Here is a 27,034-nt window from a genome sequence, read left to right as displayed (position 1 = left end):
ATCCCTTTCTCTTGTCATTTCCATTAGCAAAAACCGTCTGGATAATTAAATATACTCTTCACTATATGATATTAAATAAAGTCCTGGTATTGTATTTCATAAAAGTGTACAGAAGAACATTTTAAAATATATTGATTGTAATTTATTGTGCAGTTATTCCAATTCTACTTTTTAAAGTATACTAAATAATTTATAGGATAAAAAGGTTTTAGTGTTTTAAAATGTATTGATTTACATGTACTTTTAATATATTGTTCTTTGTTTGTATTTATATACTTGATGTCAGAATGTTACCAGTACTTATAATAAAGTATATACAGTGGTGTGAAAAAGTTTTACAGTGGTGTGAAAATGGTTCACCACTTTTCCAAGTTTTCTCCATTTGTGGATGATGGCTTTATAACCCTTTCCACTGATACATATCAACTATTTTGTTTCTCATCTGAATTTCTTTAGGTTTGGCTAGTGAAATTTAACTCAGCTTTCTAACATAATGTGGTTAATCCCAGTTCTTTCATGATTTAAAGGTACACTCCACTTTTTAAAAAAAAAAAATTTTTTCCAACTTTTGCTCATTTTCCAACTCCCTTAGAGTTAAATAGTTGAGTTTTACCGTTTTTGAATCCATTCAGCCGATCTCCGGGTCTGGCAGTAGCACTTTTAGCTTAGCTTAGCATAGATCATTGAATCGGATTAGACCATTAGCATATCGCTCAAAAATGTCCAAAGAGTTTTGATAATTTTCGTATTTAAAGCTTGACTCTTCTGCTACTGCCAGACCTGGAGATTAGCTGAATGGATTCAAAAACGGTAAAACTCAACTGTTTAACTCTAGGGGAGTTGGAAAATGAGCCTATTTTCAAAAAAAGTGGAGTGTTCCTTTAGCAGGAGGGGGCAATTACTTTTTAACGTAAGGCCAGGCAGGCTTGGACAGCTTATTTCCCTTTCAGAACTGCATTTTGTATTTACTTGCTATGGAAGAATATTCAGGGCTTTTTTCAAAAGGAATTGCAAATTGTATTTTCAATTGCGTTTTCCACATGTGGGCGCATAAATTGTGATATAATCCAAATGCAATTGCAAATCTTGCATTATCGTTTGCATTTTCACTTTCGCGAACGCACAGTGATTGCCACATTTCAAATGAAAAAGCAAAGTCCATTTGCAACTGTATTTCCCATGTCTTACGAGCTATGAGCCTGTCATATTTAAATAACAATATTAATTACCACATTTGCCTTTTCACTTTCTCTGTGTCGTGCATGTAACCTGCCAAAACTCAAATGGAATCGCAATTCCTTTTGCATTTGAATTTCCTATGTCTTCACGGAAAGCTGTCAATCAATGCGAGTGGGCAGGACTATACTATACGGGGCGTGTTTGTATTGGGAGGTGACGTCACTCACAGACGACCGTGCCGAATGCTTTGATCAATGCAGGTAATCGGTAAAGGCTCTGCTAAAGGCAGCTGCCAATCAGTTCGTGCCTGTGTGAATGAACACAAAACCTTCCTGCAACAATAAATTTTTTTATAATAATAATTAACAGTGGGAGCAACAACGGTACGCACAATAGGTCAATATTCATTATTACCCAAATGCTTTTCGCCTGTCTCAACATCACTCACTGTTTCTCTTATTCCAATTAATGCAAATGAGTAAACAGACAGTGCAATTCTACACTTATTACAGTACATTTTATTCCTTTCTTTTAATCTGTAAAAGAGTGATGAAAAAACAGTGCCAATCTATATTTATCTACCCATTTTCCACATTATCTTTGTGTAATATTAAAATTAGTTTGATGATCTGAATCATTCAAGTGTGACAGGAAGGGGGCAAAAAACTTTTCACGGCACTGTATGTATATACAGTATATATATATATATATATATATATATATATACACACTCACCAGCCACATTATTAGGTACACCTTGCTAGTACCGGGTTGGACCCCCTTTTGCCTTCAGAACTGCCTTAATTCTTCGTGGCATAGATTCAACAAGGTGTTGGAAACATTCCTCAGAGATTTTGGTCCATATTTACATGATAGCATCAAGCAGTTGCTGCAGATTTGTCGGCTGCACATCCATGATGCAAATCTCCCGTTCCACCACATCCCAAAGGTGCTCTATTGGATTGAGATCTGGTGACTGTGGAGGCCATTTGAGTAAAGTGAACTCATTGTCATGTTCAAGAAACCAGTCTGAGATGATTTGAGCTTTGTGACATGGTGCATTATCCTGCTGGAAGTAGCCATCAGAAGATAGGTACACTGTAGTCATAAAGGGATGGACAATACTCAGGTAGGCTGTGGCATTTCTACGATGCTCAATTGGTACTAAGGGGCCCAAGGTGTGCCAAGAAAATATCCCCCACACCATTACACCACCACCACCAGCCTGAACCGTTGAGACAAGGCAGGATGGATCCATGCTTTCATGTTCTTTACACCAAATTCTGACCCTAATCTGAATGTCGCAGCAGAAATCGAGACTCATCAGACCAGGCAACGTTTTTCCAATCTTCTATTGTCCAATTTTGGTGAGCCTCTGCGAATTTTAGTCTCCATTTCCTGTTCTTAGCTGACAGGAGCGGCACCCGGTATAGTCTTCTGCTGCTGTAGCCCTTCTGCTTACCTTGGTTGTAACGAGTGGTTATTTGAGTTAACCAGTCTGCCCATTCTCCTCTGACATCAACAAGGCATTTTCGTCCACACAACTGCCGCTCACTGGATATTTTCTTTTTTTCGGACCTTTTCTTTTTCCTAGTATTCTTTTTATATATATATATATATATATATATATATATATATATATATATATATATATATATTTCTGTCATAACAACTCTCGGAGGGATTGGCATGGTAATGTACATGACAATGTTAATGTATTTGATCTTGGCGGAATAGATCTGCTACGCTGCTGCGGCAGAGCAAGTGCCGAGACATGCTACTGTCAGTCCTGTGTCTTGTTTCCCCCTCCTCCCGTGTCTCTATTTTGCCTTCCTGTTCCTGTCATTATTAGTTAATTAGTCCCGAGCCCCGTTTGATTAGTCTTCACCTGTTCCTTGTTGATTTCCTTGTGTTTATAAGCCCTGTGTTTCCCTGCCCCTGTGTCCAGTATTAAACGTCATGTGTGTTCGTCAATCCTCCAAGATCCATGTTCTGCACAGTTGGAATTTCAATAAAAACCTGGTTTGGATATCTCCATATCTCCTCGCTCCTTGCTCGAGTGCAGCGTGACAGCTACTGCCAATATATCCACAACATGCTGCTGTGAGCATGTAAGAAATACTGCTGCTGCACATATAACACATATGAATAACCCCCATTTATAGCATACATGATCACCCCATAGCAGATCTATACAGATGGAGCTGGGGAAGGTGGAGAGTTTCTGAAGTACGCTGCTACTGCTACAGCAAACACTAGCCAAGTATTTGAATGTTGAGCAGCAAGCTCATTGGCTGCTGATTCAGGAGAGAGCCAATCAGCTGTGCCTTAAGATAATGATGTCAATATGTGAGATTGAGTTAGACCTATCAGACTGCGCCATCTAAAGTTTCATGCCAGAACTTTGGTTGTATGTATGTATGTATTTATTTATTTATTTATTTTGAAATGGTATTACCCAAAAGTAATTATATTATTTCAAGTACATATTCCATACACTTCCCTATATGACTCTTTGTGACAATAAGTCATGAAAATATGTTTGCTTAAATATTTAGCTGTTTTGCAAGACCGTTATAAAATCTACAGGATTAGCGTTGTGAGTACTGCTTTTCATTGTCTTTCAGCTGAATCTCTTAAGCTCTCTGTGCGTGACAACTAGCAGTTTAAGGAGGATATTCCATAATGCCGGCCAGAACCTTTGAGCTCTAAGTCCTCTTAATTATCCTTAAAGCTGTACTTACTGATGTAGCTGCAAAAACGCAATTGAGAAAAGCTCAGACAGGTTAAGCGCATTACAAATGCATGCACGATTGATCATCTTAATATACTAACTCATATTTTCCCAATGAATTGAATCCAATCAAGCAGAATCAATTCGAGCATAGGTTGGGTCTTTCATTGAGAGTGTTTGTTCACTTGTCTCAAACCCCTTCCACCTGCTTTAATCTTATTTTCAAGCACGCCACCTCCTTTACTCTATCCCAGTCCACTTACTGAGAAAAAAGCAACCGACAGAGGGACTTTTAGTAGTGTTAGAAGCCATATAACCTCTGTTTTATTTGGCAGGAAAGGTATGAATGGAACAGCTCGAGGTGCATCGCTGTCAAGTGCACCAAAAGGCATCTTCCTCTCGTGCCGAGCCACTCATAGAGGTCAATACTAGAGGTTATGAGTGCACTCAAGCTTATGATTCCTTTCAGACTTTATAAGGAGTGTGGTGTACAGTTTCATGGCATTGGATTGCAATTGGACAGAAAAACACTCTGCGGGCTTTCTGTACACATCACTGATTGAAGCTGACTATTTTTGTCTCTCTTTCTACAGGAAAATCAAGCAGCTGTGCAGTCCTCTATGTGTGGCTAGTTTGTTAAGAAGCAAGCATGAACTGAAATCATGCAGGAATGGGAATGAAATTGTATTAAACATGGCTGGACCTTTGAATAGAGGATATAGGAAGTTGTCTAGATCCTTGGCGCACCAGAAACTTGAGTAAAATGTGACATAATCACATGATTTACAATGGGAGTAAGCAATTAGTTGTGACATCCGTTGTTAATTTGTTGAAATTAACCTAAAAATGTATTCTATAGATTTTTTCTATCTCTTTTTTCACATTGTTGCACCTGATTTATACTAACTATTAACATTTGTTTGCCAAAAAATCAATTTAAGCAAAGTTAAATGTTGGTAAGATTTTAAAATGTTTTTGACAATCTCTTATGCTTACCAAGGTTGCAATTATTTGATGATTAAAAATACTGTTAGTAAAAATACTACTTTTATTACTTTTAATATATTTTATTCCTGTGAAGGCAAGGCTCAGTTTTCAGCAGTTATTACTCCAGTCGTTATGTCACATGATCCTTCAGAAATTATTCTAACATGTTGATTTGCTGCGCAAGATTATCAATGTTAAAAACAGTTGTGATTCTTAATATTGTGGAAACTGTAATAAATGTTCTTTCAGGATTCTTTGATGAATAGATTGTTCAAAAGAACAGTAGAAATAGAAATGTTTTATAAAATATGCTAAATAAGACTATTACTATATATAAGATACATAGAACCACTGCAATATATATCTATATATATATATATATATATATATATACTGTATATGCTATGCATCTTTTTATTTGGTGGGCCAATTTTATGATCTTGCCCATACAAACCAACAGGCAGGCCCTAGTATTAAACTTTAAGCTATGAATGATGAAATCAGTTGAATGGGTTTGTTTCCATATGGCTAGCGAACAGCTAATAGCTAATGAGCACATCTCCACCTTGTGGACATATTTTGACAAGCAATATAATGAGAGTAGAAGAGCTTGAGGTTTAAAATAAAGAAGAATATTTTACATTCAGAATAATGTAGGATTTAAAACATATTTTTTGTGGTCCCATGAAGCTCTTCTGTGCATAAAAAGTCCTATTTGCATTTCAAATATACCCTAGATCAAAAATAAGTACAGTTTCTCAGCGCTGACTCAGTGCGGACACTGTGAGTTTGTTCCATCTGTGCACTCTTTGAAATTACTGCATGAGTTCATAAACACACTGGTTTGCTCCTTAACATCTGCATAAAAGATGACAGGCAACAAAAAAATGCATCAGATTAACTTCTCACGGAAAAGTCCTGACACATTTCAGTATGGCACTTGGCAAAATAAAAAACAAAAACAAAGATGAAATGTCTGAAGCTAACTGGCTCTGGTAAAAACCCAAAAAGAGCCATATATAACAACACGACAACCTTCGTATTTTAAAAGATCAAGCTTGAAACAAAATGCTGACACAAATCTGAAAAGAGCGTGCATATATATTAATGCCCAAAACATGCCTCCTCAGCACATTATAAATAATGAACGTGGTTATATTTTAGGAAAATTTACAGTCTCTCACAAGTAGCACAGTCCGGCGTTGTGGGCATCGTGTTATTACCCCTTTTATCACATAAATAATCACAAGTATGCAAGGAAAAAATTGATGAAAGATTAGATTGGCCAGGTTTCAATGCTAGATATGCTTCATTTTCAATGTTAAAGATGGTGCTCATCTCATAGCAAGCAGCTTCCCACATGCAGAGCCCAGGAAGAGGTTAAGCACAACGTCCTGGTGTAGAATCATTATCCAGCCGTGGACGAACAAGGCTTATGAAATTAAAAAAAAAGTTTAAGAAGAATCAGTTTTAGTGTATGTGTCTGTGTGCGCTGTACAAGGAAGGTTGAAGTATTTGACCTGTGTGTGGGTATGTTCTTCCTAGCGTAGGATGTAGCGCCATGGGAGAAGACATGCCACCCAGCTGACCTTGCAGTAAAGCATGCAATAATTTATTCATTGCTTATCGTACTGGTTTTGTACACGCTGATGCAATGGAAATGTGGTTTTCCCCTCACTTTCTGCTGCTTTAATAGGTTCCCTCTGAATTGTTCTTTGGCCCGGTGTGAGACCTATCGATTCCATCTCCATCCTTGCTTGAGAGCACCCAGATTGTGATCTTAATTTGCAATCTAATCTATTGGTTTTCAGTGGCTTTTTCTCCCAGTGAAATGCTTCTCCCCTTTAGCACATACGCCAGCCCACCCTCGTAGTAAAATCAAAAGTCACCTTTAGATCTAATTATTAAACTGCAGTGCCTCCCGGAGCCATTAAAATGCCCCTTATCTGAGAGTGTCCAGCTGGCAATGTCAGATAAATGGTACTCTATGAATCAACAGAATTGTCAACAGCACGATTAAACAGAACATATTCACAGAATAAAGAAAATAATATGTACATTATATTAAATGATATTAATATAGAAATATAGAACAAAACTATACTTTGCTCTCAGACATGACACACAAACAGTTAAAAACACACACACACTACAACACAGTTTCACACACTGATGAGATAAATTCAGAACAATACTACAAAAAATGGTAATAAGTGTGGTACTCCCCAAATGTTTTATTACTCAATTTAATGTACTGTAGAGCCCCAGTATCCCGTCTTTGGTCTGGGACAGGCCAAAGAACCTCTTCAACATCACAGGCTATATTGACCCTGGCCAGGCAGTGGGGGTAAAATCCTCTCGCATGCCTGATGTCCTTGTGTCATTGTTCACAAACAAGATACTTGGTAATGTTGTCAATATAACACTGCTCTCTGTTAGTATTACCTGATGTAAACTATGGCAACAGTTTGGATGACAGTTACTGTACTGAAATGTAGAAGGCTGCACTTCTTATGTATGCCATATATCCATTTCAAAAGTACAAATGTACACATTACTGTATGTGGGATATTAATTGAAAAAGACTGGATATGATTCACAGTTACACTTTTACTAGTGGTCTGACCAAAAAAAAAAAAAATGTTTTTTAAACACACATTACAACGTCATTGTGAAATAGAAAAGAAAAATAAATATGTGCACAAAGGCGAAAATAAAAATTAGAAAGGTAAAAACTACAATTCATGGCAAATTAGATAAAAATCTAATAGAAATGTGCAGAAAATATGCTTGAAAGTTTATGACAACTAGATTTTGCATTTACCGTAATGACTTATACGATGAACTAATGACTTGAGGTTTTGAAGGGTAAGACTATTGCACAGAGAACTATATAATACATCTTGAGCAACATGACAATAGTAACTGATAATGTAGGAAACCACAGACAAATGTACATAATCAATTGCATGAATGTACCAAAGAAAAAAATTTTATGATATGCACAAGTGACTAGATGATGTGGAGGTTGAACAAGTAGTTTTGAGAATTTAATTTCTGATCTGGGAAATGCACCAAAGCCACTGAGAAAAACTGTAAGCTGACTTTAGCCCTTTATCCATCAAAGGTTCTGATTGGTGTGTGATAAATTTGGACTCCTAGTGTTTCCACTTGAGTAATTGTGTGCTAATTGAGCTCAAACTGTGCAGACTTGAGCGAACAATATTGAATGCTAGTGCTGTCTAAATGACCACATAGTGTAAGAAATGAGAAATGTAGGGATTTGTGTGTAGAGTTTTGCAGGAAAAGTTCACCAAATCTGACTCATGTGTTAAAGCAGGGGAATAGTGTTTATAGTTCAGCAAAATGGTTGTGCTTTTTGAAAAATGGCGTTACGGTTTTGAAATTTTAGTTCACAAGCATGGTGAAAAACTGTAAATATACAGTACTTGTCAAAAGTTTAAGTCTCTTATGCTCATCATGGCTGCATTTATGTGCTCACAAATACAGTAAAAATACTAATATTGTGAAATAGTATTACAACTTAAATTAATTGTTTTCTATTATAATACATTTTAAATGTAATTAATACCTGTGACACAAAGCTGAATTTTCAGCAGTTAACTTATTACTGCAGTTTTGATCAGCAATAAAGGATCAGTGTTACATGATCCTTTAGAAATCATTCTAATATGCTGATTTTTGATGCTCAAGAAATATTTTTTATTATTATCAATGCTACTTAATATTTATGCAGAAATCATGATAGTACCATTCAGATGTTTGGTGTGTGTGTGTCTTTAATAGAAATTAAAACTTTTATTCAGCAAATATGCATTAAAAGGATCAAAAGGATTGTAAAAACATTTAAAATGTTTATAATGTTAAAATATTTATATTTTAATTAAATGCTGTTCTTTTGAACTTTCTATTTATCAAAGAATTCTGGGGGGGGGGGGGGGGAATCCACAAAATATATAATTTATAATAAACATAAAATATATTCAAATTGTAAAAATATCACTATTTTTACTGTAAGAGACTTATTTCAAAAACATAAACAATTTGATGAGAATTTAATTAATCCAAACATTTGATCACCAATGTATATATAAGTATGAATATGGAAAATTCATTAACAATATTATGAGCAATGATATCAACTAAATTCATGAACAATATCTTTTGTACTGCATTTGTAACACTATTGGACATTGGACACCGTTGGATACAAGTTCCTATAATGCTAAAACGCTTTTGACTTGAAGGCCCCCACCATATACACTATGATATCTTATGACAAAGCTGCATGATTTTAAACTTTTTATTAGTGTTGAATTAACATGGTTAATTAATTTAAAATATTAACTAATCTGTATGTTAACAATAAATACAAGTTAATATGATTTCAGTTAACTTCTTCATTTTGTGTTTATTTCATTTCATTTAGAGTTAGATTATTTTAATATATTAATAATATATATATTTTTAAATAATGATAAAAAATATTTTATTTTGAATTGTTTAATTTAAATACTTTCAAGTCATTCTCTGGTAAGTTTGCTGAGGCCCCCTAGTGGGTTTCAACCTACTGGTTAAGAACGGCTGTGCTAAAATGGTGAAAAAATCAAGAACTTTTTTGGTTCCAATAGCACATGCACTTGAAAAGATCCACGGTCAGGTTTCTTCATTCAATACTGTACATACTGTCATTTATTATTTACAGACAGCAACAAAAATTGCTCATCAATTGTTAAAATCAAACATAACCATGTTATCTTCACTAACTACTGACTGTTTCCATGACTTCGAAGTTTAATAATGCCAGTCTATGCATGCAGAATTGAACACCAAAATAAACATTTGATTAAACATTAAGGGACACGCACTCTGTGTAATTAAACTGTATTAGGTTAATTACCTCTCCCTCGACAGTCTAATTAAGTAGACAGAGCTTCACATCCCTTCAGGTGTGGGTTACACAATTAGGTGTACTCTTACAATTATGGCAAGTACACAGAGAGGTGAGTCGCAAAGATTGTGATCCCTGAAACTGACTTTGGGAGAAAATGTTCCAGAAACATCTTCCCATCCCCTGACATCCTCAAAGAGAAGCTCACTGCAGGCGATTTCTAATAATGCCACCCTTTTAACAAAGCTGTCCATCATGTGACTGGCTGATGTGAGGGTTATTTCACAACGAGCACTCAACTAACTATCTTTGCATGTCTTTTTTTGTCAGTATTGACCTCTCATGGTGTTCAAATCGAGCTTTGAGTTCAAGCGTACATTTGATTTTCATCTCAGCCTTGCTTAAGTGGGAGAAGAATGAAGGATTAGATCCAAGACGTGCATGTGACTGCTGAGTCGACTGACACCCGTTGCAACTGGAGGATATAGATCAAACAGGCCACTAAAGTATTACATGTCCTGTCAAGACCATCGATACGTGTCTGTGAGCATGAGCAGCCTGCTTACGTAATCAATATTAATGAGGTAAACATTCCGCTGATTCATTTTAAATGTATTAATGAGATAAGTGTTCTGCTGTTTTATTTTAAATTGCTTTACTCATTCTTGCTATTCACTTGGAGGTATCATTAAAGTTTAATGATGCTTGTTGCAAACAAAGTTGAAAAGACTTGATTGTTAAAAGTGAGATGTGTATTTTTTCTGTTAAAATACTTTCTCCTATCCGGGATTTATGTGCAGAGACAAACATACACCACCACTCAAACGTTTGGTGTCGGTAGGATTGTTTAAATGTTTTTGAAGGAAGTCGCAAATGTCTGAAGGAAGTCTGTACAACTGCAATTACTTGATTAAAAATACAGTAAAATCTAAATACTATTCCTGTGATGGCAAAGCTAAATTTTCAGCAGCCATTTTCACCCTCATCATCATCAGACTCAGTCACAATGATGTTATCAAACAAATGTATCAAACTTGAGGACTATCCAAATTAGATAAGAAGATTAGATGCAGTTATTCTCTCATCCATTTGTAGCCTAAAAAGCTTTTGTCAACTACAATAATGGCACAAATAAGACTCTTTGTTTGACCATTTCCCAGATACCGTGGGGCACAGCCTTGGCTGTCTGTACAAATGAAGACTGCCAGCAAAGCGCCACTGAGGGATGGCAGAATGTCAGGAACCTCTCCATCGCTGTGATATGACACCGATCTGCTGGCAAACCGTAAATAATGAGCCCTCGTTCATCAGAAAGCAGGCCGATGACGTTTTGCTGTCCAGCCAAGACTGATGTAAGCAGATAGGTGAGTTTGAAAGAAACTGGACCCTGATGATTTGTGTTTACAGTCAAGTGGAAGTAAAATTTTTATGGTCTGAGGTTTTGATGAGTGCTGAGAAATTTCTGAAGCACACCAGAGACTGAATACATGAATACATAAATAAACTTACTTACATTCATCCAAGCATACAAACAAGAGCAAACTAAATGGTAATACATATCACAGGCAGTGGTGAAACTATAGTTTTATAAAAGGAGTTGCCAGGAGTAGCCAAGGCTACTTCAGGGGGTCCATTGAACTTGAAGGAAAATTAGTGTGTAGGGGAGAGTGAGACACAACTTAACACTTTTTAGCTTCCTCTCATTTTTGTGTGTGAAAAATCACTTGGGGTTCAGATTATTTATTATTTTACACATTAATTTCACATGTTTAGTACAAATACAGTGGTAGCCAAAATTATTAGAACACTAGTATTTTCACCAGCTAAAATTTTTTTTTAAGCCAGTTATTTCTATTTTTTGCAGTAATGTGTCAGTAGGAGGTATCAGTTTACATTTCCAAACATTAATTTCTCCATTAATTGTAATAATCAAGTGAGGTTTTTGTTTGCACAAGGAGTCTGACAACAGCCAGTGCTCCACACTGAGATGTGATCTCAGTCTGTCTGGAATGGCATGAATTACAATAAATGGCAAAATGAATGTTTGGGAATGTAAACTGACATTTCCTACTTACACAAAAAGATAGAAATAACCGGCTTAAAACCATTTTTTAGCTGGTGAAAATACTAGTGTTCTAATAATTTTGGCCACACTGTATGTGAATCACATTGCTAACTCCATATACAGTTCTAAAAGCTGGGCACGTTGTAACACCAGTGCAATTATACCTGACTAGTGTCTTCTGTTGGTTAGCTAGGCATTAAAGAGCTATCTAATTTGTTAAATAACAGATTGGAGATTAATAATAATAAATTGAACTCCGGGGGAATACGGGGAAGTCGTGGCCTAATGGTTAGAGAGTCGGACTCGTAATCCAAAGGTTGCGAGTTCGAGTCTCGGGCCGGCAGGGATTGTAGGTGGGGGGAGTGAATGTCCAGCGCTCTCTCCAGCCTCAATACCACGACTGAGGTGCCCTTGAGCAAGGCACCGAACCTCCAACTGCTCCCCGGGCGCCGCAGCATAAATGGCTGCCCACTGCTCCGGGTGTGTATTCACGGTGTGTGTATGTGCTCACTGCTGTGTGTGTGTACTATGGATGGGTTAAATGCAGAGCACGAATTCCGAGTATGGGTCACCATATTGGCCGTATGTCACTTCACTTTTTTCACTTTTTTATAATGCAAATAGTAAAATAATATAGTTTTGTCATGCTAGTAAAATAATATAGTTTTGTCATGCTAACATGTGTGAAACACCCTCAAATGAAACATGACCAAAGTGCACCATTCGCTAAAGCTGTAATAATAGGATATTGGTGAAACAGATCTGTCAAATGCTCCAGTGCGTATTTGAGTTTGCATAGTGTCAAAGGATTCTATTTACGATATGTTTTTGCAGCATTGAGATATCTGTTGATTTCTTGAACGCAATGACCAATCAGATGCGTTTACGTCAGACTTCACTCATTATAGCAAAAAAAAGCTTTTGTGCACTTCTTTCATTATTACAAAGTGTAGACACGATATAAGAGAATCATTGTGTAGATTAAAGAGCTTCGTTGATTAATAGAACTGTGTGAGATCGCTATGAACTAAGATAAGTGACAAATTTTAGAGGTTTTAAAGGGAGCACTCTTTGCGTGCTTTCTAGGCTAAATTATCTATTCATAATTTGAATAAATTTAAATTGTTTTTCATGCTGCTCAGAAGACCTGCAGCCACACGCTGCTGCAAATTAATCTGCATACACAGTAAATCTCGGATTCACTTTCGAACTTGCAATGAATGACATAGTGATAACCTTAGCAATAGACAGGACAAAAGATATGAAATGTCAAAATAGATTATTAAGGCTAGAGCACCCTTAGTGATTTGATTCTGGAACCAGGCATGTGCTGATTAGAGGTAGAAGTGATGATTCATGTAACCATGCGGTTAATGTGGCAAATGTGGTCCACTTATACTCACGATACTGCGGCTGCACTGCGTTTATTACTAGAACAGAAGTGTATGTTAGGCTAAATTTGAAACGATCTTGTCTTTCTTATCTGATTAACTGCAATGCAGCAAAATGTCTATCGTTAATTTATACAGTGACTCAACTTACTGTATGTAGAAGTTGTTCAGGAAACCTAAACCCGATGATACACCACTTACTTCAGATATAATGCACACTAGTTTAAAAAAGCACCATGCCATCATGTTCTCACGTTCAACGCAATCCAACATCTAATCCCCGAATCGAATCACCTTACTGGCAAAATGTTCACTTCAAGAATGAAAATAAGAGTGTTGATGAGTTTTGCTATAAAAACAGCACAAATGGAAACAGCACTCTATATTATTATAGGTGCCACCCTGGACACCCCCTGGCTCTGCCACTGCGCACAGGGAATCAAGCGAAACAAGATAACGTCTGTAACTGTGCTTTCAGCGTAACATGTGAACATGATCTGCCAGAAAATGGACAAATAACAGTATGCAAACCATAGTATGAATAAAAAAGGTAATTGCTACTTTTTATTGCCATGTTTTATGAGTTTATATCTCACAATTCTGAGTTTCTATTTCACAATTCTGAATTAAAGTCTGAATTGTAAGATAATAAAAAAAACAATTACCTTTTTTTTTTTTTTTTTTTTTTTTTTATTGCGTGCCGGAAATAAGCTTTCATAGAAACAAGCTTGTTTCTGCCAAAAAATAAAAAAGGTAATTGCAACTTTTTATCACAACTTTTATTGAGTTTATACATTTCAATTGCTTTTTTTTTCTGACAATTGTGATTTTCCAATTCTGAGTTCAATCTTGCTAGTAAGTAGATGTGAGACGAAAAGTCACTTTTTTTATTATTATTATGGCGGCAGTATGCTTTTATAGATACAAGCTTGTTTCTGCCAAGGAATAATTTTTTTTTTTTTAAACTTTATAGCAAATTTTTATAGCAAATTGCTAAAAAAAAAAAAAAAAGGTAATTGCTTTTTTTATTATCTTACAATTCAGACTTTAAATCAGAATTGTGAAATAGAAACTCAGAATTGTGAGATATAAAAAAAAAATATTCTGTGGCAGAAATAAGCTTCTCTTTTTCTCCATCTCTCGTCTGTGGACACTTGAGATGTTAAGCATGGCATTCTGTATTTTGTTTAATTAATTTAATCTTAGTCTTTTAATCTCAAGATTGCAAAATCAGTGTTATTTATTATGTAGTTATCCACACCCGTGTGGAAATGGCTGTACTAAAAGTAATATATTTGCTTTATTATTTCATGTCAAAAAGCTGAACAACCCTTAACCCTTTTTCAAGAACATTATTTTTATGTAATGTTTGATTATAAATTATGGTATTTTATCCACACTAGAACATATAAAAGTGTGTGGTTTTTTTTGTTACAAAGTCTTAGAAAATATTTTTAAAACATTTTGTTTAATGTTTTAACATTTAAAAATTAAAAAGTTCACTTTGTTCTGTATTTCATCCCGATACTAGCTATATATAATTAAAATTCATTTTTGGCGAGCAGGGAATTTCCATTCTTTTTATATTTAGCCTTCAGCCCTTTTCATGTACAGTTTCAGAATCAATCAAATTTTCAGAGACATCATTACACAACCTTAATTCTAAGTCTAATTAGGGGAGTCTAATTTCTTTATAATATAAAGAAAATGCTTATTTCATACATTAAAAAATAGCACTTGCTGTTATACAATAATTACAGTCAGTCATTGAGGTGCAGCTGAGAAGATAACAGTATAACACAGATGCAAAATACAGTGGATCATATATTTGAGGAGGGTTGTTAGTATTCACAGAAAGTTTGTGTGGGCACATCCATGTGAGAGTCTATCTGTGTGTGGGCCTCGCTTTGCCTGTGTGTATGTGTGAGCACGCGTGAGTGTGTATGATTGTTGAGGACTCTTGAGAAGGAGAGAAAGATAGCGAGTGATGGCACTATGTGTGGCCTTGTTACTACAAACGTGAAACAAGTGTTTGAATATGCTGGTTGAGCACACCTGTCTCGTTCAGCGTTTGACAAATCACCTCCATAAGTTTGTTGCTACAGTAATTATAATGTGAAGCAGGTCCATATTGCCCATCGATTTTGCTATCAACATTTGTTACATAATGTCTGTGCAGATACAGATAAACAAGTTCCAAAATGAACACTGAAAAAGTAATTAAAACTAGTTGTAAAAGTATTTTTAAATTGCATTTATTTATTTTTCATTAAACAGCATGTGGTTTAAATCACAATATATAAAATGAATAGCTTCGGCCTGTCAGCAGATAGACACAGGACACAGATGTAAGTGCAATACAATCAACAGGTTTATTGAGAAGTAGCAGAGGGGAATGAGATGAGCAGAATGTCCAGGTAAGCAGGTGGTTCTGGTGAAACCCGGCCAGGAGAGAGGGATCCATCACATCGTCCCGGGCCACCCAGGATCTTTCCTCCGGCCCGTATCCCTCCTGATCAATAAGATATTCCAGGCAACCACCGTGTCGCAGAGAGTCTAAGATGTCCTGCACCCTGTAGACTAGGGGCTCCTCGATGATCTCGGGAGGAGGAGGTACTGCAGGCTCGCCGGGTCCTGTGACAGAGGGAGAGACAGGCTTGAGGAGTGAGACATGGAATGCTGGATGGATACGATACCGTGCAGGGAGTTGGAGACGGAAGGTGAACTCATTTATCTGCCTCTCGATGGAAAGGGGACTGATATAGCGGGGGACTCAGCTTCCGGCAAGGCAGGTGGAGACGCAGATCCCGGGTGGAGAGCCAGACCTTATCTCCAGGACGATAGACGGTGGTGGCCGACCGACGGGCATCTGCATAGTTCTTGTGTCTCCGCACTGTCTGGTGGAGTTGGACATGAGCTGAGTCCCAAACTCTCGCTCGGAACCAGTGGTCGACAGCTGGAACATTGGAGGGCTCTCCTGTCCAGGGAAACAGAGGGGGTTGGTAGCCGAGTATGCACTGCATTTTGTGCATACTCGGCCCACAGGAGGAAGCGGTTCCTGGTTGTCATGACAGTAGGCCCAGAGATATCTCCCAATCTCCCGAATCTTCCGCACAGTCTGGCCGTTAGTCTGGGGGTGATACCCTGAGGAGAGACTGACGGTGACATCGAGGAGTCTGAAGAATGCCTTCCAGACTGGGCCACCAGTACCAAGCTTGGAGGAGCGAGAGAGTACGCTGGCTGCCTGGGTGTCCAGAGCCCAGGGAAGCATGCATGGAGCCCAGAAGGGAAGTCCTCAAGGAGGTGGGCACGTAGGTTTTGACCTCTGGGCCTCCCAGTGGAGCGGGTTCGGTGATGGAGTCAATGCGGATCTGTTCATCCAGGACCCACCGGATGGGGCTCACAAGGACAGCTGGAGGGAGTATGGGTTCAGGTGTGGAGGGTTCGTCGGGGGTATGCATACGTGAGAGGGAATCTGCCTTGACATTCTTATCTCCAGGTCAAAAACTGGAACCGAGGGAAGAAGAGGGCCCAGCGAGCCTGCTGGGGGTTTAACCTCTTAACACTTTGCAGATATTCCAGGTTTTTGTGATCAGTGATGACCGTAAAGGGGTGTTGAGCTCCCTCCAGCCAGTGTCTCCATTCCTCCAGCGCCAGTTTAATGGCGAGCAGCTCCCGATTTCCAATATCGCAGTTCCGCTCCGCTGGGGAAAGCTTCCTGGAGAAGTAAGTGCAAGGTGGAGTCGGGGAGGCTCTCCGTGGTATTGAGACAGCACTGCACCCACGCCGGTGGGGGAGGCATCCACTTCCACTATGAATGGGAGTTGGGGTTTGGGATGTAAGAGGATGGGGGCTGTGCAGAAGGCCTCCTGGAGCTTCTTGTAGGCGGCTCGAGCTTCGGAGTTCCAGGACAGAGACTTGGGTTTCTGACAGAGCATGGAAGTGAGGGGGGCTGAGAGGAGACTGCAGTTCAGAATGAACCTCCAGTAGAAATTTGCGAAGCCAAGGAATCGTTGAAGTTCCTTTACTGACTGAGGCTGGGGCCAGTGCCGGATGGCTTGGACCTTCCCCTGGTCCATCTGGATCCCATCCGCACTGAGGATGTAGCTGAGGAACTGGACCGCGGGGCGGTGGAACTCACACTTATCGAGCATCAGGTAGAGGTGGTGTTTCCTGAGTTGGCGTAGGACCTGTGTCACGTGATGGTTATGTTCAGCCAGGTTCCGGGAGTGGATCAGGATATCGTCTATGTACACGATGACAGACCGGTGGAGGAACTCCTGGAACACCTCGTTCATAAACCCCTGGAAGACGGACGGAGAGTTGGAAAGGCCATACAGCATGACCCGATATTCATAGTGGCCTGAGGGGGTAATGAACGCCGTCTTCCACTCGTCGATACGAACGAGGTAATAGGTGCTCTGCAGGTCCAGCTTCGAGAAGATGCAGGCCCCACGGAGTTCCTCGAGGGCGGCCGGGACCAGGGGAAGAGGATAAGGGAACTTGACAGTGTGATCATTGAGGGTCCGGTAGTCGATGCAGGGCCGCAAGCCTCTGTCCTTCTTGCCCACGAAGAAGAAACTTGAGACCGCCGGAGAGGTGGAAGGGCGAATGAACAGTTGTTGGAGAGCCTCCTTGATGTAATCCTCCATCACCTTGCGCTCCGGGATGGACAGGGGGTATACTTGACCCTTGGGGAGTATAGCTCCAGGCAGCAGGTCGATGGCACAATCCCATGGCCGGTACGGTGGTAACTTCGTGGCTGCGTGTTTGCTGAACACATCCTGAAACGCCAGGTAGTCAGATGGGATCGTCGGAACCTCAAGAGGTTCGGGGCTCTCCACTAGGGTGGAATGAACTTGGTGCTTCAGGTTACTAACCAGGGGCACAGGGGCGTTGGAGAGACGCCCTGTATATAATAAATATACACAGTACACGCATATATTATGTAAACAAAAACTTTTATTTTGGAAGCGATTAATCGCAATTAATCATTTGACAGCACTAGAAAAATGTCTAGAATGTCTAGTGATGGACTTTTTTTGTAAATAAAATAAAATTTAATAAATCTCTAATTAGAGTGTTTTAGGAGACTTTTTTAAAAAAAAACATTCAGAGGTTATCCTCAGAAGTTTAGGGATTATTTTCCTTTACCATAATAACTCTAGAACCTCATAGGGTTATTTATTTACCCTGCTGTTAGGGCGCCAAAATGAAAATCTGGAGCAAAAAAAAAAAAGATGCAATGGAAAGCCAGCTGGAGACATGTTCAAACCGGTCAAGTGTTTAATTTCTGTTATCCAGAACTGAGATTTCTCTGTAAGATAATCTCCTTCAGCGCGGTGGCTTTCTTGAGTGTTGCTTCAGAGCCTAAAAATACACCAGCAAACAAATGGATGGGTGCCATTGCTTTTTTCCTGTTGACATCAACCGTCTCTCCCCAACCGTCTCTCCCCTCCTCCTGGCCTGCATGGCTGCTAGTCCAGCGGCTGCTTCATTAATGCATTTCCTTCGCCTTGCGCTTCAGAAATCCATTAATCATTGAATTGAAAAGTACATCACTCCAGGTCTCTCACTTAATTTATAATGTCGCCTGACAGAGGCCGTTCGGTTGACACCAAAAAACAGTGGCGGTATTTCCTACCTCAGCCATTCGGTGTAATTTCCAACAGGGCATCGATTTTGGTGTGATGTCACAAAGAATAAACGCATGTTCGCACAGGTTCTATCATTGACCCCGTATTAGCCCACCACTTTTATGGACACACACACAAAGCAATCCAACCCAGAGCTGCTGCTTCTATTTTTAGCAAGGGGTCCTGCATCGATTGGGCGCTTATTAGTATAATTCCTCCCGCCTCTCCTTCCCGCAGACATTCACTTAAATTATAGCCATCCACCTCCCCCCGCTAACACTCAGCTCTCTGATAACTTAATGCCATGCACATACACACAGAGTAAATAAACACAGAAGCTCGCTAGCATCAATTTTCTTGCACAAACTCCCAAGCTAGCAGCACTGCAATGCTTCAACGGCGCCTATATGTAACCATTAGCATTTCAGCGTATATGTTATGCTTTTTATTTTGGTTTCATAGAAACAGAGTATCCAGCGCTGTGTATATTTGGATGGAACAACTTGTTATTGGTGTGGGCAACTACCTGTTAAGCTGAAACTATTTCTTAAATCCCACCATAAACGTTCCTACTATAAACACCCACCCATGAACACACAAGCATGCACATACCAACACTGGCATGCTCACATGACACATGTATATGCTTGCATTTTCTTTTAGGCTTCAACTACGTACACTTTTACAGGCCTTCATGTTTCCTTTTGCACAAAATCAATCAGATATATTGATAGCATCATGCAATTCTAGCTCTGAGGCATAACCCTTTTGCTGTGCCAAAATGTTACTTGTGCATGATGATAGGATTGGTGTTTCTATGGCAACTGCCTACACACACATGCCCACATGATACTGAGTATTAAACATGCATTACATTCCCAAAATGTTTTGTAGTCTTGGTAACGCTGAGTGCTTTGACACAATGTTGGCAGAAAGTTTATAATTAAAGATGCAGAAGCTCAGTATCATTTAATCATCGTTCACAAGTGCCCAGAGTGCCTCTAGACAACAGAAAATCAGCCTGCCTAATTTACACTGGTAATACCGATGTCAACACATGGCACTATAGACACACTGAGCTGCAAGACTTTTCTGATGGACTGTGATATATATATATATATATATACATACATGTCATTAAATATGAAACATTGGTTTAGTACAGGTAAGTTTTTGTACAAATTTTCCACGTTTTTTAAAGACAACTTGCTTTTGCAAGGATGGGAAAATTCTAGAAGTTTCTGTAACATTCTGGAATATTCTAGTGCTTTAGAACATTCCTCAACATTGTGGGACAAATCATCCAACATACACTCCTGAAATTTTGGATGGCTCGCTTTTGGTGACTATTAATGTTAAACTGTTGTTGTTAGTCCTGCATTATGCTTAATATATTGTTTATGACATATTAGCTTGTATAAGTTGTCAACGTATTTTTTTACTTTTTATGACCAATGTTAATGTGATTTTCATGTTCACCATGTCCAAGAAATGTTAAAAATAAAAGCGAAATACACCTTTATAAAAGTTTGTTTCATGGTGTAATTGTTCTAAATAATATTATGAACAATTATAATTACATTCTGTATTTATTTTCTACATAAATTCTAATACAAATAAATCATTTAAAATAAAAAAACATCCCATTACTTAAAAAAGTTAAATAAATCATAATATACTATAAAAATTATAATAAATAATTATAATTATATATGCACTGTATGTATGGTTCAGTTGAAGTGTATAATAAATTTTATTTTAATACATGTTAAATTGGACTTTTTTTAAATGTTGAGAAATACATGCTATTTACAGAAACTGATATAAACTGGTCTCATTCTGTGGCTTTACAGGCATAAAAAGGCGGCCTCAACTATGTACTTACATAAAAAAATAAGTACAATGTACAATAACACTTTAGGGACCAATTCTCACTATTAACTAGTTGCTTATTAGCATGTTGGCTGTTTATTAGTACCATATTCTACATTCCTAATCCTACCCAATAACTAAATATTGAGGCAAAAGTTGTAGTTACTGATTTATTAATAGCAAGAATTGGTCCTTAAAATAAAGTGTGACCCAATGTACTTCTTATGTTCATTTTGTATTGCAAAACACTTTTGCTGCTATTGAGGTGGGATACCGGTAAGGTTAGGGACAGGTTTAGTGGTATGGGTGGGTTTAAGTTTGGGTTAAAGTGTAAGGCATGAGTCAACAGTGTAATTATAAATGTAATTACAGAAAGTAATTGCAGATGTAATCACAAGTTTTTTTTTTTTTTTTTTTTTTATATAAATACAATGTAAAAACAAGTATGTATAGTGCATTGTACCAAATTATTAATTTAAATGTAAGTAAATTGTAGTTAATGCCGCCTAATATAAAGTGGGACCATAAAAGTTAATTATACTATAAATAAATTATTGTATATATTAAGGAATCACAGGTTATCTAGGTCTTCATGAAATAAAAAAAAAAATAGTTTAAGCGTATAGGATGTTTTAATATATACAGAAACCTGTATGAGCTGGTCTCAAGCTGGTTAAGACAGACAGGCATAGCAGCAAGATGTTTACTTGTTAGGGTGCACTGATGTAGGTGGCTGACTAGCATATTTCTATTGAACTGCAGTGGGAGTAGATGACAACTTCTTATTAAATTGTGTCTGTTGCTTTGTCACTATTTCATTTATTTTTCCACCTTGTCCTTCACCCTCACATTATGGTTCATAGCAGATTATGCACAGGAGTCATCAAAATCAATGCAGATGTATTGATCATCCATCATTTGAGGCTAGAACATCAATCACACACCGCACTTCACAAAAATGCAGTGGTCAGAAAAAAATTTCAAGTGACACATTTCTCTAAACATTTAGTGAGGTGTGTGACTTATTTTAAATAAATGGCAAATTATATATATATATATATATATATATATATATATATATATATATATATATAGTTTTTATAAATAATGTTATTATTGCAATTTTGACATTTCTGTTTTTCTTTCTATAAACGAACATAAATTCTACTATAAATACATAATTGTAAATACAAACATCTATATAATTATAAATATTTATGTTTATTAACATTTGGGTGAAAGGCATTTATCTAATGTACTAGAACACGGTGTGTGACTTCTTTGATTTGTGACTTGTTTTTTGATTTGTTAATCGCTTTTAGCCGTACTACTCAAACATCTGAAAATAAAATGTATACTGTAAGTAAATGTCACCCTTTATTCCCTTTCAAGCATCATTCACAGACCAACGCCAGTGAGCCGCAGTACAATGTCTATTGAAATCAAACTAGGGCCCCTTTGATACTCATAGAATAGATTTATAGCACGCACCATTTGTTCCTCAACCATTGTGTCTCCTGTAGTCCTGTGACACCTCATGCGTATGGATGGATGGTCTCCAAACTACTGCATCCTTTCATCTTTTTTTCCCCCACTTGGCCCTTTTTGAAAGACAAAGCAGATGCAGTTTTAGAGGCTTAATTACTGTTATGGAGGTAACTTTAATAGCACAGACCCAGGCAGGTCATTCAACACCACCTGAAACTCAATACAGCTGCTTCATTTCTAATAATTGCTGTGACTACATATCCTCACGTATTGTTAAATCACACTTCATGGAGTATACATGGCTCCCCAAGGCAAATTGAATAAACAACAAGAACCCACTGCCACCACTGCAAAGTGTTTTCTTATACCCTGTAAAATATCTGCTACAGTAGTAATGCATTAAATATATGGCTTAGTGCCAAGATACATATCACGTATTGACTGCTGCCAGTCATAAAAAAGCCAATATATAGTATATCTTGTTGACACTGGCTTCAGTACAACTGACACTGTTGATGTCCATTTAAGCCTACTTTATGACATTGAGGTTTCAAGTCACCTGTGATTATCAGCATAGATTTATTCATTATCTGTCTTTCTCCGTCTAGCATGTAAAAATGTATGTTATTTAAGACTATGTACTGTAGCATTCTTTATGATGTTAAGACTACAGAGATTTCAAATTTAGTAAAATAAAAGAATATGACATTATTCAAATATATATATATTTTATAAATATTAAATATACTATGATTTTAATGGAAACATAATACAGTAAAATACAGTACAGCTACAGTAAAAACATGTTAAATGTCAATCACCTTATGCAGAACAAAAATTAGATTATATTATAAAACTGTCATTGCCATTTTAAAATGTACTTTTACTGTAATATATTCAAATATTTTTAAAAGTAAAAGTTTAAATACCTTATACAAATTTTCTCCATAAATAACAATTAATATAATACATAAGGCAATTTGTATACTTTTAGTGTAAACTATTGTTAAATAGTATTTTTGAAGTAAAAAGTATTAATCACATTAAGGAAAGAGGCATTCCCTGTGCAAACCATCACATTTGTTTACATGTTATTTATATATCTTCATATAATTTTTTATATATATATATATATATATATATATATATATATGAGAAATGCAGACTACACAGAAACCTGTATTATATTGCATTTACTGTATAATGCAGTAAATATTATCATAGCTGACCATTTTTTATTTATTTACATTGTCATTTTACAGTATGGTCAATATTTATTTATTTTAATATTGATTTTATTTGTATTTATAAAATGTATGTTATATAATTTTAAGATTATTTTCACTCCAGCAAGGGACAGTCATTTTACAGGTAATCAATATTAATTTATTATTTTTATTCTATGCCTCTTCATGTACATAAACTTGGATAATAACTGCAATAACACAATAAGGCTATTTTATGGTGCTATTTTGAGCCTAGATGTGGCAAAACTGATATCTCACCTTGCATGCTTGTGGTGGACCACTGAACTCTTGAGAGAGAGGGAGAAAGAGAGTTCCTGCTGAAGTTGATCTTCTGCTGCCCTTGCTGATGTACAGACCAATCCAATTAGGTTTCACCTCTAGGCTGTGATGCAGCTCGTGCTTCAGACGATCCATTACGTCCACACACGCGCGCTAAGTGTCACTCTGCAGCTCCACACACACTGCGCGCACCCTCCGCTTTTACGCGTCCGACATCTGCAGACATCCCGACTCAACGTGTCAAGCCATCGATAGAGGCAGCGCTCTTAGCGAGACAAGGGGAGCTCTTTTAGTCACAGAGATTTCCCGGTGTTCTGTGAGATCTCCTCACCCTTTTCATGTTCAACAAAATATGGAACACATGTCCGGTCATAACAGAAGCCTCCGTTGAGAGCTAGGCATCTCAAAGGAAACCCGCAGACGTCTTTTCTCCCGTTTGCGCACACAGCGGTTTGTATATGCAAACGGTGGTTTACTTCAGGAAGGTAAGAAATATAGTTTGTTGCATAAACATTGTTATGGCAAGTCGTGATGTCTGGACGTCACTTGTTTGAGTGGAACAGCTGAGATGAAGTGAAAGGAGAATTGTTTTTCAGAACAGGTTTATTTTGTCATATAGCAAGGCTACAAAGTTAAAGGCAATCTCTTGTCAATGCAACGCATAGAACGGTTTGATAGCCCTTAATGTGAGAATCACAGTGGTACAGATGGACACAAGTTGTAAACGTTGATATTTGGGGAATATATATCTTACTTTATTGCTTTGGTATATTGACTTCTAAAAGAAACGATAATGTAATGATTATGAAAGAGAAAGAGACTGTTTGGGTTACTGGAACTATTGCATCTTTGCAGTTTTCTGTCGTTTGTTCAAGCACATGTACAATTAGTACCAAATACAAATGATCTGTAACGTTCATACTGCATATCTGCAACCGTTTTATTAGTCTTTTTTTCAGTATGACAGAATCAGTGCAATATGATTGTCAGTTTTAAGGGATCAGGTAGAAAAATAAATAAATAAATATTGCAGTTTTAGTGCAGTTAATGCCAGAAAATGCATTGTGTGCATAAAATAAATTTAAAAGGTTCTGAAACTGCTGCTTTTTTATTTGTTTTAAGAAAGAAAAATGAGATCTGCATGTTCTGACATCCATTATATCCGCTCACATATCAGCTTACATTAGACTCCTGAACGTAACCTTGAAATGATAGAAGGCCAATGATCAATATTGAATGTGGCAACGAGATAATGCTTGTGTTATTTACTAATTCTATTTAGTTTAAACAAGATGTATTCTCTTAGCTTAGGCTTTGGTGAAGTATACTGGAGCTTAAGTTTCACCTTTATATACAGGGCACTCTTGGCTGGTGATATGTAAATCGCATCTAATGCTGGCATTTAGTTCTGCTTCCAGATGTACTTTGCAAAACAATTACAGTACAATCTGACATATTCCTAATGGATCTCAAAGGAGGAACATTTCCTAAATTATTATGAGCTGGAATATTTTCCACTGTCTGCATGGAAACAATGTAATTTCAAGTTGGAAACAACAGGTGTCTGTCTTTCTTCGCAGCCATGGAGGGACTCGTCTAAGGAGGATCCAACATAGTCGTCTTTTTCCAGTTATCTTCTGGTTGATTTTCATCTTTACACCTCTTCCTGGCAAGAGCTGCCCATCTCCTTGCACACAATGGCAGAGAAGACCGGACTTGAGGTTCCAAATCCTGGAGGAAGATCTACGGCTTCGCTTCCACCTGAGCCTATCGAGATCATCCGGACCAAGGCCCGCTCCAGGAGGGTCCGTCTCAACGTTGGAGGCCTCAACCATGAGGTCTTATGGCGGACCTTGGACCGGCTTCCCAGAACCAGATTAGGCAAGCTCAGAGACTGTAACACCCACGAGTCTCTAATTGAGGTCTGTGACGACTACTGCCTGAATGAGAACGAGTACTTCTTTGACAGACACCCTGGTGCGTTCACGTCCATCTTGAATTTTTACAGAACTGGAAAGCTGCACATGATGGAGGAAATGTGCGCTCTGTCTTTTGGGCAAGAGCTTGATTACTGGGGCATTGATGAAATCTACCTGGAGTCGTGCTGCCAGGCTCGCTACCATCAGAAGAAAGAGCAGATGAACGAGGAGCTCAGGAGAGAGGCAGAGACTTTGAGAGAGAGGGAAGGAGAGGGGGAATTTGATAACACCTGCTGCTCAGACAAGAGGAAGAAACTTTGGGATCTTTTGGAGAAGCCAAGTTCCTCAGTTGCTGCTAAGGTAAGGTGCTGTGGTACACAACGTGACAGTCTGGGCCTCCAGGGGTGTTTGGCAGTTCGCCAATAACCATTTTCATGTAACAACACAAGCCCTTCCTTATTAACGATGAGGTGCAGTTCAGCTTCAGTGTGTGTTCTGTTTCATCGGTACATTTGGTTGTTAAAGAGTAGCTCTGTTCCCAAGCCTAGTGAGCTGCAGGTTGCTTGCTTCTAAGACAGCATCCTAGCTGTTATAAAACCTCATAAATTACCAATTTGGAACACTCTACATTGGCTGTACTGCACAAGAAATTCAGCTATAGAGTTTGATGTTAGCATGTTGCTAAGCTAACAGCACAATACTCTTTTGTTTTGTTCTGTTCCCAAACCTAGTAGCTATTTTGTTCACTAGACAGCTGCCTTCTAAGAATGGAACCTCAATAGTCACCAGAACCTCATAGGCAGGTTCGAACAGGAGACTATTTTGACATTAGAATATTTGACGTTAGCATGTTGCTAAGCTAAACATGCAATAAAGGTGTGAAATCAAGTAATTTCAATAGTAATCCCTTCGATTAGGAATTTTGCATAAGGGTGGAAGATTTCCTTACAGATTTAGCAACGGGATTAACTGCACTGACCAACAGAAAACTGCTTGGTTTGAACATAATTTTTGTGTGAGCTGTGTCAAATTACTATCGACAATGGACCATTTTGCCTGGGAAATTTCATAATGTGATTGTACCTTTATAAGCATAAAATATAGCACTTAAGAAATTATTTGGTAAAGTATTCTGTTTTTATTTACAGTTAAAAAAAGAGTAAAAATAAAGTTACACTGTGTAACTTTTTAAAAAATAAAAAATAACAATCCTGTTAATGAGAGAGACAAAACAATGTCTTTACCCCACTTTGCTAAACCTCTGGTAATGATGTTTTGAGGACAGATTTTGTATTGTTTTTAAATTATACATTCATTATAGGTTT

General features: G+C 37.6%; 1 protein-coding gene across 1 annotated transcript in view; it reads left to right on the top strand.

The window, feature by feature from the left end:
• Positions 1 to 23,934: 23,934 nt before the first annotated feature.
• The window catches only part of LOC306862947 (potassium voltage-gated channel subfamily B member 2-like), a 113,404-nt gene continuing 110,304 nt past the window's right edge, over positions 23,935 to 27,034 (top strand). The window contains exons 1-2 of the mRNA XM_079406057.1: positions 23,935 to 24,275; positions 25,371 to 26,069. Of these exons, the coding sequence (XP_079262183.1) occupies positions 25,488 to 26,069 (582 nt within the window). The 5' untranslated portion in view covers positions 23,935 to 24,275; positions 25,371 to 25,487. The remainder of the gene's footprint in view (positions 24,276 to 25,370; positions 26,070 to 27,034) is intronic.

This window comes from Barbus barbus, assembly GCF_936440315.1.
Source record: "Barbus barbus genome assembly, chromosome: 44".
Lineage (NCBI taxonomy): Eukaryota > Metazoa > Chordata > Actinopteri > Cypriniformes > Cyprinidae > Barbus > Barbus barbus.
This window is presented reverse-complemented; position numbering and strand designations above follow the sequence as displayed.